Consider the following 15008-nt stretch of genomic DNA (forward strand, 5'->3'; position numbering starts at 1 on the left):
TTCAGTTTAATTCCAGACTTCAGGTCTCAGAAGTTTTTAAGTCTCCTTTACAACAAAATGATCCCTCACTACTTTTCACCACAAGTAAACTAGTACAAAATTGTAGATTTACGTACAGTGTGTTATTTGATTTCGGAGTATTATAATTTTGAAGAGCACTGAAAACAGCCATTATCAAGGGGCGATGTGAGACTATCGTAAGAGAGACAATATTTTTTTACCAGTTTTATCATGATATCCAATACAGAGATGAAGTGTGAAACATCGATTTTCTATTGGTGAATCCTACTGCATTAAAAATTGGTAGGGTTAGGCGTGGAACGTATTATATGCTTAAAGATATTCGTTTGATGACACTCTCCAGGCTTGTCTGTCCTCAGCAAGCCTCTTTATTCGCGAATAACTACTGCAACCAACATTGATTTCAGTTTCCTTACTGTGTACATCTCTTGGTCTCCCTCCACTGCCCCCACACCCCACTACGCTCCAATACCAGATTGACAATTCTGTGACTCCTCAGAATCAATCAAGCCCTTCTTTTAGTCAAGTGGTGCTATAAATTTCTTTTCTCCCCAGTTTTAGTCCTCTTCATTAGCTGTGCGACGTACCCATCTAATAATTTTCAGCGTAATTCTGTAACACCACATTTTAAAAGCTCCAGTACTCTTCTTGTCTGAATTGCTTATCATCCACGTTTCACTTTAGTACAAGGCTACCTCCAGACAAATACTTTTAGAGAAGGCTTCCAAACGCTTAAATTTATGTTCAGTGTCAAGAAATTTATATTTGCGGAAATGCTTTCATGCTATAGCTAGCCTGCGTTATATAAACCCCTCTACTTCACCATCATCAGTTACTTCGCCGCCCTAGTAGCAAAATTCATCTACTACACTTTCTCGTTTCCTAACATAATTTTCTCAGCCTCGCCTGACTTAGTTCGTCAATAATTCGTTACCTTTCTTTTGGTATTGTTAATGCTCATCTTACCCTGGGTGACACTAGTCGTGGGTTGTTGTTGTTGTTGTTGTTGTTGTTGTGGTCTTCAGTCCAGAGACTGGTTTGATGCAGCTCTCCATGCTACTCTATCCTGTACAAGGTTCTTCATCTCCCAGTACCTACTGCAACCTACATCCTTCTGAATCTGTTTAGTGTATCTATCTCTTGGGCTCCCTCTACGATTTTTACCCCTCACGCTGCCCTCCAATACTAAATTGATCCCTTGATGCCTCAGAACATGTCCTACCAATCGATCCCTTCTTCTTGTCAAATTGTGCCACAAACTCCTCCCCAGTTCTATTCAATACCTCCTCATTAGTTATGTGATCTACCCATCTAATCTTCAGCATTCTTCTGTAGCACCACATTTCAAAAGCTTCTATTCTCTTCTTGTCCAAACTATTTACCGTCCATGTTTCACTTCCATACATGGCTACACTCCATACAAATACTTTCAGAAACGACTTCCTGACACTTAAATCTATACTCGATGTTAACAAATTTCTCTTCTTCAGAAACGCTTTCCTTGCCCTTGCCAGTCTACATTTTATATCCTCTCTACTTCGACAATCATCAGTTATTTTGCTCCCTAAATAGCAAAACTCCTTTAATACTTTAAGTGTCTCAATCTAATTCCCTCAGCATCACCTGATTTAATTGGACTACATTCCATTATCCTCGTTATGATTATGTTTCCTCCTTTCAAGACACTGTCCATTCCGTTCAACTGCTCTTCCAGGTCCTTTGCTGTCTCTGACAGAATTACAATGTCATCGGCGAACCTCAAAGTTTTTATTTCTTCTCCATGGATTTTAATTCCAACTCCGAATTTTTTTTTTTTTTGTTTCCTTTACTGCTTGCTCAATATACAGATCGAATAACATCGGGGAGATGCTACAGCCCTGTCTCACTCCCTTGCCAACCACTGCTTTCCTTTCATGTCCCCCAACTCTTATAACTGCCATCTGCTTTCTGTACAAATTGTAAATAGCCTTTTGCTCCCTGTATTTTACACCTGCCACCTTCAGAATTTGAAAGAGAGTATTCCAGTTAACGTTGTCAAAAGCTTTCTCTAAGTTTACAAATGCTAGAAACGTAGGTTTGCCTTTCCTTAATCCTTCTCCTAAGGTAAGTCTTAGGGTCAGTATTGCCTCACGTGTTCCAACATTTCTATGGAATCCAAACTGATCTTCTCCAAGGTCGGCTTCTACCAGTTTTTCCATTCGTCTGTAAAGAATTTGTGTTAGCATTTTGCAGCCGTGGCTTAGTAAACTGATAGTTCGGTAATTTTCACATCTGTCAACACCTGCTTTCTTTGGGATTGGAATTATTATATTCTTCTTGAAGTCTGAGGGTATTTCGTTACCTGCTAATATCGTGTTAGACCTCCTTTCGCTCAGCGTAGTGCAGCAACACGACGTGGCATGGACTCAACAAGTCATTGGAAATCCATAGCAGAAATATTGAGCCATGCTGCTTGTGTAGCGGTCCAGAATTCACTTTCCGGTGCAGGATTTTGTGCTCGAACTGACGCCTCAATCACGTCCCATAAATGTTCGATGGGATACATGTCGGGCGATTCGGGTGATTAAATCATTCGCTCTAATTGTCCAGAACCAGATGGTCTTAAAGTAGCCGAACATAACCACGTTCCGTCAGTGATCGGTCCATTCTATATAAACACAGGTCGTAACATTATAGAGCCACTGTGGCTTGGACAGTGTCTTGTTGACAACCTGTGTTCATGGCTTCTTGTGGTCTACACCATGCTCGAACCGTACATCAGCTCTTATCAACTGAGATCGGGACTCATCTGACCAGTCTTTTAGGGTCCAGTCGGTGCCGTGGGGTTTTTTCTATGAGCAGGCTAATCCTGTCAAAGGCCCAGGCTGGCAAAACAAATTGAGACTCCCCTTGCTTCCCCCTCCCACCCTCCTCGCCATACAGGAGTTCTCCGAGAGTTTCAAACGCATACTGAAGTCCTACATTGCTTATCACGACACATTTTGTGTCGTGATAATTTACAAGGTATAATGCTATTTTGCATGACACTGAAACTGACTGCTCTCGTAATCTTGTTGCTGTTATTTAATAGCTATGTTGCCCCTTATACGACAAATATCATAGAGGGAGTGGGGCGTATAAAAATGAATCCCTGTTTCCCAAACCAAGAGGAATGTCACTGTCTACATAAAACTTCGTTCAGTGCATGGTGGAGGGTACTTTACTTACGGATTTCAACAAAAACCACAGTGTTGCTCCGATCTTGATGAAATTTTGTAAATTTGATCTTCAAAACAAGGGGAACCTCATTGTATACGTGAAATTTCATACGGTGTATGGTGGAGGGTACCTTACAACAGAATTACACACCGTTTGACTGATCAGCTTGGGAGTTGGCTCATGTAAGTTTGTTTTCGTGGTGATGGCATTTATAAAAACCAACGTATGCTGGTTGGCGGAAGGTTGGCCTACCTATAAATAAATTCAACATCGTTTCGTCAATCAGCATGAAAGCTGGCAGATACACGTATTTTTTCATAGACAGGGAAAGAGATGCCATGACAGGTCGAGGAGGAGAGATACGGAGAGAGGAGAACGTGATGGGGGTGAGAAGGGGGGAGGAGGTGCATCCAGAGAAGTGAGAGAAGCAGATTAAAAGAGAGGGGAAGCAGCAGGTAAACAGAGAAAGGGGGAAGGTGGTGAATGACTAATGGAACACTGTAATAAATACATAAATTAGGGGTGTTATTGTTAATTTGATGTACTATTAGAAAAAGTGGACAGAGACGGGAAGATGAATGGAGAAGGAGACGAGGGTGGAGAGGAGGAGGAGGAGGAGGAGGAGGAGGTGTGAGAGAGGGGGCAGATGGAGGAGATGGAAAGAGAGACGGATGGGCGGAAGGAGGAGGTGGATAGAGAGACGAGATAGGACTGAATGGACAAGAGAGATGAGGGAAGAGGGGATGAACTGACATAAAACTGGGATGAATAAATATCCGGCCAACGCCAGGTTTACTGTTAGTAATTAAAGATTTACGCGACAATGGGCGTGTTCATCTAAAAGAAATTACAGAATATTTTCCTGTGGTTAGATGTGGCGTATGAAGTCTCGATAACTAGAATGTTGTTCTTGATGTCTACAGATGATAAAATTCGTTGCTTAATATAGATGACTCCACAAAAGTTCATCTAGGCTAGTTGGAATTTCATCTTTATAAAATGAACTACATAATAATCAGCTGAAAAATGCTCCTGTTGGAGCACAATAAAGGCAGATATGATCCTGTTTAAAAGACTCTGACATTAAAGTGGGCAACCAGCTGTCTGAGTCCCCATTCCACCTTCCTCACCAAAAATTCTGGAAGCTTCACAGGACGAGTGACCATGTTATGTAAGATATTTACCAAGTAAAATTTCACTTTTGTTGAGTTAAAAATTCAATAAATTTGTATTATAACTTTAGAAATACCGTTAAAAGCGTACTTTTGTGAATGAGATCCGCCAAATACAAGTAATTAGTTTTGTATGACATATATGACGAAACTTCAGAATCGGCAAATTAACTTTGCGAAATTATTTATGCTGGTAAAATGTGTGCTGTATTTACACATACCGTTTTGAAGCAACAGTATTCTTAAGGCCTACAGCAAATCCCAGAATTTTTCGCACAGAACATCACGGAAAAATTTTTATAATCAAACTTTCCAATCTCTAGACCCCCTCCGTGGGGACGCTCGTGTTTCCGACTACAAATAAAAATCGTAACCGTAAACTTTCCGACTGACATGAAAATAAGAATACCCCTTCACATTTTATTCAGGCTTCGGACTGGCTGTGCACGTAGTACATCGGCTTGTTTAAAAGGTTTTCCATTTTTTCATTTTATTTATTTTTTGTTGTTATTGTTGTTGTTCATCATTACTGTAGCAAACTGATAACGTTTTTTTATCAATCGTAATTTCTTATTCGATTTTTTGTAGAAAGGCTAGTGATTTTAAACACCTTTTTAAATCTCCAGGGTCTTCCTATGTTTTCATAATGTCTTTTAATCTTTTGTCAAGATCTATGTACCTTTTCTTTCTTTTTTGAAGAGTAGGCCAATGGATTTATTTTTTAATTTTAGAAAATAGCATTCACTGCCTCCTCCTTCAGCTTTTGCATTAGAAAGTACGCATTTCAATGTTTCTGATTGATTGAGGAGTTCAGTTTTCTATGCCAATCTTCGACAGCATTCGCCGTTCTGTGTCGTTCGCTAAAAACATTCCACATTTCAATAAGTATATTAGGATTTTCCATCCACTGATCAACAGAAGTCTGCAAATGCTGTGATATCTCCGCTGGGCATGTGTTCCATTATTAAAATCCACGCTTCATCGACAGTGTTAAGTGGAAGATGTGCCACTGCAGCACACATGCGACAAAACAATCGGAATTCCTCCCTATCCCTTTAGTCTTCCGTTAGTCCCAGTTCCTGTATCTTCTTCCACAGACACTGGTTAAAGAGAAAATTACAACCGGAAAGTTGTGTTTCAGGGAACACTGAATTCATTGCTTTAATTGTAGCCATTTCAAAATCTAGCACTGCAGTTTTTGGTGACCACCCAGGCATCGTAGATTTCAACCCAGAAAAAAAGTCTTTCCTATGAATTTTGACATTTGTCTGGCAGCAAAGCAAACAGGAAATATCTTAGTTGCCTCTACTGTACTTCCGATGTCGACATGGATTGTGTACAATTGTTCGAACTGTTCCGAACAGCTGTCAAATGTCCCATCCATAAGCACAGTTCCGTTGTCACAAAGGATTTTCTCTGCTTCTTCACAAGCAAATACTAGAAGTTTCTTGCCTGAAACAGAGCTATAATCAATCTTCAAAAAACTATTACCTTCTGTTAATTTCAAAACGTCTCCGCTAAGATGAAAGTCCGAACTAGAGCCAGGGTTCTGGGTCGTCCCAATAGCGCCTCTTCTCGCCTTACACAATTGAGTCTTGGAGCTTTCATAATTCGGAATATACGCCACGAATTCTAATCCTTTGTTTCAGATCTTGAAATTCCTGCTTAAAAATTTGGGCTGCAGGCACTGTCTTTTCTTCGTGAACTCTTTTTCTCAATTACGTAGACTTTTCTTTATCTCTACATCTGTTTTGTCAGGTGGACAAGATTGTTGCTGTTGAGCAACGATTTCACCATTTGCAATTTTTAAACGGCCTTTGCACCTACTCCGTTCATAATGGACGCACATCCAGTTCGTATATTCTTCATTTTTCCTATAAATACGTTAGCGATGACCATCCGTGATGAAGACACGGCCTCCCTTTCGTTGTTATCACTTCCATCGTGTACACTGCATAGAACAGAAGCTGTATAGGAAAACGCACGGAACGAAAGCTATCGACGACGGCACTGCCTGAGAAACGGTGACAACACCTGCGCTGAGGGTGAGCGACTGGGGTAGACAAGCAGTGAGGGAGGCTCAGTTCGCAAACACCTCGTTAGGGAACCGGTGCACGGGACAGCTTCGCTACCTGCTGCACCTTGTAGGAAACCCCACGATAGGAAGCCCCACGTAGCCCTCCAGTCGATATGGTCAGGAGCCCAGGGGAGGCGTTGCAGCCCATGTCGTGCTGTTAGTAAAGGCACCCGCGCCGGTCGTTGCTGCCATAGCCCATTAACGCCAAATTTTCCCGCATTGATTCAGGGGTCACATTTGAAAATCTTTTGTGAGAATTTTATGCCTCGTATAAGAACGAGGGGCTTCTCGTGGCGTGAATCGTAATTCTGCTAGGATTCTGGCTCATGGAGATTACAGTTTGTTTTCCCGCCAGTTTGTTGCTAGCGTTGGTCGGAATCCGAAAACCGTCATGCGAATCTGTAATCAATGGGTTCAAGAGGTTCGTACTCAAAGCCGTCTAGAATCTCAACGGCCCCAATTCGCAGCTCGTGGTCTAGTGGCTATGAATCACGAGGCCCCAAGTTCGATTCCCGATTGGATTGGGAATTTTCACTGCCCGGGGACTGGGTGTTTGTGTTGTCCTCATCATTTCATCATCATTTGAGAAAATGGCGATATTGGACTGTGTAAACATTAGGAATTTGCTCGGGTGCTGATAACTGCGCATTGGCGCGCCCTTCAAGCCAAACATCATTATCACTCGATGCGTCAGCAGAGACAATGGCGTCGACACTTGTGCTCATACCGACAACACTGGAGACAGAAGGGCCACCAGTAGTCTTTCCAGACGGGTTCCGCTTCTGCGTGCACCACGATGCACGTCCTCGTTTGTAAAGACTCAGAGGAGAACGAACCTTGTCACCTTGCAGTCGTCATCGTCGTACGAACCGAGCACCAGCGTAATTATATGGGCTGCCATCGGGTACACAACACGATCATCCTTAGTTGGCGTAGCCGATAAACGGGACAGCAGGTCTTACAGGGAGCGTTCAATAAGTGAAGTAACACATTTTTTTTCTGAAAGCAAGTTTATTCCATTCGGGATTCAGATACACATATTATTCCCACTCTTTTCGCTACAAAACTGTCAGCACAGTCTCCGTTCAGTGCGATGGCCTTACACAACCGTACCGGGAGAGTCTGTATGCCCACTTGGCACCCCTGTACCCATCTTTGAGTACCCCACTAGGTGGACGACTGTGTCAGCACTACCAACGGTGATGTCCAGTTGTACAGCAAGGCATTTGTCGATCACCTCGCAAGAGTGTGTCCGCACATTCCAACACTGCAGGAGTGAGAGTTGTGTGCGGCCCCCCGATACGCGGTAGATCGGGCAGAATTGCACGACTTAGTTGCGATGATGACGGACGCTTCGCCCAACGACTCAGTGTGTTTGTTTACAGGCCTGCGTAGACATTCTGCAAGCATCTATGAATACCTGCGATGCTCTGGTTTTCCGCCAAACGAAGCAGTGAGAGCTCTCTGCCTGGAACGCACGTCCGTTACGACCGCCATTTTGGAGAGTACGTATAGCGCCGCCATCTATCGGAACTTCCATGAAACTGTAAGAGATGAAGCGGGAATATTGCTTCGCAGCAAATTCCCCCTCTCTTCAATTGAAATTGGCCGAGAAAAAATGGGGTGAATTATTTATTGAACGCCTCTCGTATATGACATGTTAAGGCAAACGGCTGTGCTCTGTCTTCTCTTCGTGACTCTGACGTTTAATGCAAGACTGCATTTACCCCTGGTGTCGTCAATATTGAGGGTGTTCCAGTTTTCATTCTGCCAAGCACATTACCCAAATCTCACACTTGTTGAAAACATTTTATTGTGGGTTGCCGAGAGGCGGACACGTCACCATAGGCCAGCCACGACGACTTTTGGACTCTGCTCTAGAGCTGAAACAGCATGGAATGGTGCAATCGAAGCCCAGTTCGCGTCGATGCCCAGTCGGGCTAGGGCCTATGTTGCCGTCATGGATGGCAATTCTGTGAAGTAATTCTGGGTTTTGACGCAGACGCTGAGTTTCTCACTTGCACTGTATTGAGGATTTTACTCGAGAAAAGAAGAGCAGAACCGTAATGATCTGCCGCCCTGAGCGACACTATATTGACGGCACAATCCGCACTCAAATTATCGCGGACAGAGGGGCTAAAATGTTGCTGGCAACGACATGTCATCGAAAAGAGAAATTTGGAGACCACGGGAACGTTTCTTCACAGCTGCCATGGATGCATTAGCAGTGTGCTATGTTTTACTATCCTGTTGAGCACAGACAAACACTCCACGTATTTATTCCTGTTGAGCACAGACAAACACTCCACGTATTTATCCGTCGTCTCCGCAAATCTGGCAGAACGAACGTGTTCACCTTGTGTACCTTTCCCTACAAAAACAATTATTACTTTGAATATAAACCCCGCGGACCGCGTAAGTATTTCACTTACGAGACCTTGACATCCATACTCAGTACACTAGCAAAGAAAATACAAGCAGGGGCAATCGAGGCACTTATCGCTGCTCAGAGCTATGCTGCAAAATAAATACTGTTGGTGACAGTGCTGTTTACACTTTCCGCCGCTACGCTGTATCATTGCTCTTGTTGACGTAAACGACAGTCACATGGCGCAGCGTGTGAATTGCGTCACGCGCGACTGCCCCGCCTCCTCCGTAGCGGGCCGCCCCCTCCTAGTCTCATCCCTACCCACTGCCATGTGCGTCGCCTAATCAGCAGCCGGAAGGCGTGACGTCACGGCCTGCTCGGCTAGCCTCGGCTCGGCGCCGGCTCCCGGTGTCGATATTCGTGTCGGTACCGGACCGCAGCCATGTCCTCGGCCTACAGAAAGCGATCGTGGGTGTGGGAGCACTTTCAAGCTCTTGGCCGTGAGAACGTAGTTTGTTTGTTATGTGGGAAGAGGCTCGTTTTTTGCTCCAGCACATCCGGCATGGCCAAGCACATAGTGTCGTTCCATCAAGAGGTCTTACCGGAGAGCTTCCAAAGCGCAGAAACAGGTAAAGCAAAAATACTCATTTCACGCGACAACTTTTTCCAACAATCTGCCCGACGCAGTAAAATTGAGACGCAGTTTGCGGCTGATATCCTTTCCTGGCTAACTTCGATCAGCATGCGTTTGTCAGTGTACAGAAAGACTTTCAGATATGTCAGTTTGGCTTGAAATCAAGAGTAACTTTTTAAATGACATAAAACTCCAATTATTTGGAGGATCTATTAAGATGTTAAATTCTTTGCGTTACATGTGGAACAATACTTCCTCTTCCCATTGTATGCGTTATCATTCATTTATAAATTCTTTTATTCTTGTAGATAAGAACAGTGTCGCAGAAATATTCACGAGAAAGTTTCGCTTACTTACTAATTCGATCGCAGAAAATATGCACGGAAGATTCGACGTACACAAAGAACCATGTTTTTGAACAGGAACTGTTATAGACTGACAGAAATAAATGATCAGTTGGTTATCTGCAAGGCTTATGCTATTGCCTTAAAAATTACCGGGCAAAGGAAACCGATACTAGTTGTTTACGGGTTTCCGGGACGTCACATGCTACTCGCGACCTCGCGGAACCCGATAGTTTCTTGTCACCTACAGAGGACGACTCCTTGCCGGGATTGGTCGTACCACTGACGTGGTTTCGGATTGGCTGACGACTAGAAGCCAAAACAGTCGCCATGTTGAAACTTACTGCTTTCGCCGTATTTTGCAATTTCAGGGCGCAGTTCCCATAAAAACTGTGTTTTGAGATATTTATGACCTTTGTTCTCTAAAATGCGCGTTTTGGGCTTTGATTGATGTATTTGCAGAAGATAATCATCGCCGATTGAGAGGTTAATGGACGTTTAATCTGCTAGCGCTGACAGTTGTCTGCTTTCTTTCAATGTTTACTGGATACCTTCAGATGAAGAGAGAAACATGTCCTCCAGTAACGTGTGGCGGTATTTTGAGGTCGATAACTGCCAGGATACCAAGGCAATTTGCCAGTTGTGCTTCATATCTGTCTCAAGAGGCCTGAACAGTCGTAGGCTGGGAACAACCTCCTTATGGAGACACATGAAGAGTTATCATGGTGCAATGATAGTGCCAGACACTGAACATGTATCAGGTACGTTATCTTTGATAGCGCGTAAAATATTTTCGCAGCTTCGTTAGCTGCACAGCTGTCAACTTTCGGTAAGACAGCCCTCACACATTCTACATTTTCCCCATAGCCGTTTCCGCGTAGAGTACCCTAAATTTCAAAGCAGCCAGCTGATCATTGACAAACATTGGTACAGTCTGCGCATTGAATTACAGTTTCATATAACCGAGCGTTGCATTGACGATCTGTCAGGCGGCTACACTGCTGAGTAGTGAAAATTCTGACCGCATGAGGCGCTGCTGTATCGGCAGTAGAAATGCGTGAGAATGCAGTGTACTGCAAAGCATTAACTGTGATACATCACGCGTTTGCAATTAACCGAAAGTAAACTAAAATTGAGTGCTGTAAAATAGATATGCCGCAGAAATGCTGCGTCCCTGGTTGCAAAAGCAACTACTTGACAAATTACAGAAATTTAGGGTATGTGCCAGTATTTAGATTTCCAAGAAATTACAGACTTAGGCAGATGTGGCTTGACGCGATAGGTAAAACAAACTGGACGCCTTCGAACAGTTCTGCTGTTTGTTTAAATCATTTTAAAACTTGCGATGTTTTTGGAAAAAGTTGCGAAGTTATCGATGAATGTAATCAGTTACAGCGTCGTATAAGAACGAAATTGAGAGGAAATGCAGTGCCTTGTATGCAGCTACCTGAGCCTAATTTCAGCGAACGCTATGGCCATCAGATAAGGAATTTTGTCGGAGGTACGTAACAGATTACGCTTGTCCTAACATCGAGATAAATTGTGTGTCAGTACATTTTCCGTCCGTCAGAGTGCGCATCGATTGCCGCCATGTTGTCAGTGCTGCGTGTTTCAACGCAATAGCCGAAGGCGGGAATTAATGTGGAAAACCTGTTTTGTTTGTAGCCTCGACTAAGACCACACACACAAGTAGCGCAAAAAGGAAGTGTTTTTATTCATTTTTATGTGAAGTTGTGTATGGCCAGGCTCATCGGGAAACAGCGTAATATTTGTGCGTGTGTATATAGTATAGCTGTGTAACGCTTCCGCAGTGTGCGCTAAATGCAAAGTAGTCTATTTTGGTGAGGTAATCGGTATTAGGTAACTCTGACCGATGACATCTCTAGATTTCGCTCGATGGAGCATGACAAGGTCGAAAACTGTCCTGTCGTTGGACCAAAAGGTTGAAGTCATTAAAGCTTTAGAAACTAAAAGTCAGATGCAGGTAGCACTGCAGTATGGTATTTCACAATCCTCAGTCTCCCGTATTAAATCTAGAGAATGTGATATTCTTGATAATTGGCAGTTGAGACGATGTTCAAAAAACAGTTACAATGCGACGGATGTGAGCTCAGCTGACACTGACAGTTCGCAGTCATTAGAAGACCGCTGTAGCAGCGGGAAAAAAGCAATCACATCCAAACAGGCATATGATAATCAAACTGCATCGCCTCTGTTTCTCAGAGCGATTGGATCTTTACACAACTTTAATGGTGAGCATACCAGCAGTCATGCCACTTAATTCAGTGCCTTTTTTTGTAGTGGCAAATCGTTTAGAAAATGTGTTTTGTGTTATTCCTTGAATGATGTTAATTTTTATGCCGTGTTTGTTATTTCTGTTTAGAATTTGCTAGTTGTTGGTTCAATAGGTTTGTGTAAGTCAGAAGACATGCTCCCCTTTTACTTCATCGCAATATTGTAATATCCTTTGCAGAACTATCATATTATTCATTTAATTTACCACATCGAAGCATTGGTTACGCAGTCACGAATGAGGGGTTGTGTTTCATATAATTTTGGTGTTTGTATTATTCAGTGACTGCAGCAGATGATCTTGACGTGACCAGCTATTTTATGGCTTTGAACAACCGAACAACAAAAAACAGCAACTTACATTATGTCGTATGACATTAAATTGACAACCTGTTATACTAAATTCGGTAGGCCTACCTAACTTACTTTATCTTCACCTATAACAGGAATTTAACCACATATAGCGTATTTAATATTTGAATTTAATATCACTCCGTTTTTTGCTTAATTTTTTATATACTAACGATTGGCAATTATTTAAGGCAAATCGAGCGACAAATACCCCTGCAATAAAAACGAAGTAAATATTGGAGGAAAACAAGACTTCCAAATGTTATCCCGGTTTGTGATTTCTGACATAGTTACATAATTTTCTTAACAAATTTTATACTGGTTGGTTGGCAGATATTAAAATAAAATTTCCATGTATGTTTACTACTTGCTGTTGCATATCACGTAGTTAAAGTTATAAGTTTCTCTGTGAAGACCACAGATAACTTATTTTCCTGTCTGTGACCAATTAAAATGCCTAGTCTTTGATAGTGTTACTGTCAGTTATACATGAAACCCAAGATACATACATGAATGAACAGAAATTTTATCACACACGGTACTTAATAGAACCATATTTTCACTGCCTGTGCAAAAGCAGTAACAGTGTATGGTCAATTGCTTTTATTCTCTCAGGGAATTTTTCAAAGACTTTAAAATCCATGTGAAATGTTCACTTTTGGACCAGCTGAATGTTTTACTATAGGTTGCAAGAAGGTAATGTGTTTAATGTCCGTGAGAATTGCAGGTTCTTTGCAGTCTTTTTTCGTAATATTATTTGAGAGAAACACTTACATGATGTAAATTATGTGATTGTGTGTCAAATGCTGTGAAGGTTTTCACATAGTATATCTTGAATAGATGTCATGTAAGGAAGGTTATTAATATTCAAATTAATTTTAATTAAATTTGTGCTTCTCCAAATTTCTCTGTGGTTTGCTTTTCTGGTTACTCTAAGCAAAAATGGATAATATGGGGAATAGACTATTAATATGTCTATTCACGTCTTAGTTACTGTTTATTTCTATGTAAAAGTACATTTTAATAGCTCCTTTCTGGTCTTTTTTACCACTGATTACCTCAGAATTCCAGAGAGTATTTCATCCAACATTGTCTAGAGATTTTCTCTAGATCTACAAATGTTTCGAAATTGTTTGCCTTTCTTCATCCTCTCTTCTAAGGAAACATTTTGTTTCAATGGTGCTTCATCTATTCCTTCATTTCTTGCTAAGCTGCTTCATTAAGTCATTAAGAAGAAAATGTTCTCTTGACTGCAGAAAATATGTGATTGGGTTTTGATGTGGTTTAGTGATGCATTGTGCATTAGGCCTATACAGCTATGATGTTGTTTGTTGATCACAATTTAGGCAATTTGTCCTTGAATTGTGTATTATTCTAATAGTATATTTACTTTGTTGTGTAAATTATTCGTCATGAGATTTAAAATGGCCTCTTCAATCCAACCTTTTGCCGAAGAATTTAAGTCCCCATATATTTCTGAACAACACTTCTATTTAGTTATTTCATGTAAGAATAGATAAAATTCATTCATTCAAAACACATGTTTTGTAGTAAGCAATAATTATTGTTATTTTATTCATCTATGGGCCCCAATAGGACCACATAAGGTATAATCCATCAATGTCACTTTTGATGGTTGACCTTCCTTTGTGTCAAAATTTGTTTCATTCTTTCAGAATGAAATCCCTTTCTTTCATCGGACCACAGTGTACCAGTCAGTTTTCTAATTTCCCACTAAACCAACTTTCCAAGGAAATATATTTTGCCTGAATGTTTTTCTGTCTGTAACATCTGTCTGAGTTATGCCAGTTACTTTAAGATCCCTCACAATTGCAGTGATCCATGTAATTGGCTTAGTTTCGGCCTTACTTCTGTTTTCATAGAATTCTGCTGTTTGTTTTGTCAACCTAATGGGTGCCGTTCTTTTAAAGTGCCCATAAAATTTAAGTCTTTGTTTTCTCATGTCACCATGTATGTCTGTGTATTCTTCTATTTCCTTATTACTTCTCAGCATATAAGATTCTCTATCAATAATTTTAGGGCCTAATATTTTTCTAATATTCTTTCTTTCGAATTTCTGCACTATCCCTCTTTCTATTTAAAATAAAAGTTTGTGCTCCATAAAGACCTTCAGGTTTGATTACAGTGCTGTAACACCTAAATGAACTGAATTTAGAAAGTAATTTTTTATTATAAATATTTTGTTTTAATCTGAATGCAGTTACCATTTTTTGACAGTGATCTTTGTTTGCAGCTTTTCCAGACCCCCCCCCCCTTTTTTTGTATGATTTCCCCCAAGAATGTAAACTGAGACATACTTTTTATTTTCCCATATTTTGTGTTAAAAAAACTTCAGTGCTTGCATATATTCCTTTTTTCTAGTGATATTTGTAGTCCTATTTTTTCCTCAGTTCCTATAAGAATTTCAATTTGTTTTTGAGCTGTGGTAATATCCATAGTTAAAATTGCCAGATCATCTGCAAAGGAGAGGCAATCTACTCTAATAGTACTTCTGCTCAACTTGATTGATTCATCTATATTTTGGCTCTAC

General features: G+C 41.2%; 1 protein-coding gene across 12 annotated transcripts in view; it reads left to right on the forward strand.

Moving 5' to 3' along the window:
- LOC126203965 (protein bric-a-brac 1-like) overlaps positions 1-15008 on the forward strand; it is a 455035-nt gene that overhangs the window by 292392 nt on the left and 147635 nt on the right. For 2 of the 12 annotated variants that reach the window (XM_049938373.1, XM_049938369.1), the window contains exon 1: positions 11416-12066. The exons of 8 other annotated variants lie outside the window; for them this stretch is intronic. In XM_049938373.1, coding sequence (XP_049794330.1) covers positions 12004-12066 — 63 coding nt within the window. In that variant the 5' untranslated portion in view covers positions 11416-12003. Of the gene's footprint in view, positions 1-9261; positions 9466-11415; positions 12067-15008 lie in introns of those variants that run through there. 2 more of the 12 variants (XM_049938379.1, XM_049938380.1) reach the window with 2 other exon arrangements.

This window comes from Schistocerca nitens, chromosome 9 (assembly GCF_023898315.1).
Source record: "Schistocerca nitens isolate TAMUIC-IGC-003100 chromosome 9, iqSchNite1.1, whole genome shotgun sequence".
Classification (NCBI taxonomy): Eukaryota; Metazoa; Arthropoda; class Insecta; order Orthoptera; family Acrididae; genus Schistocerca; species Schistocerca nitens.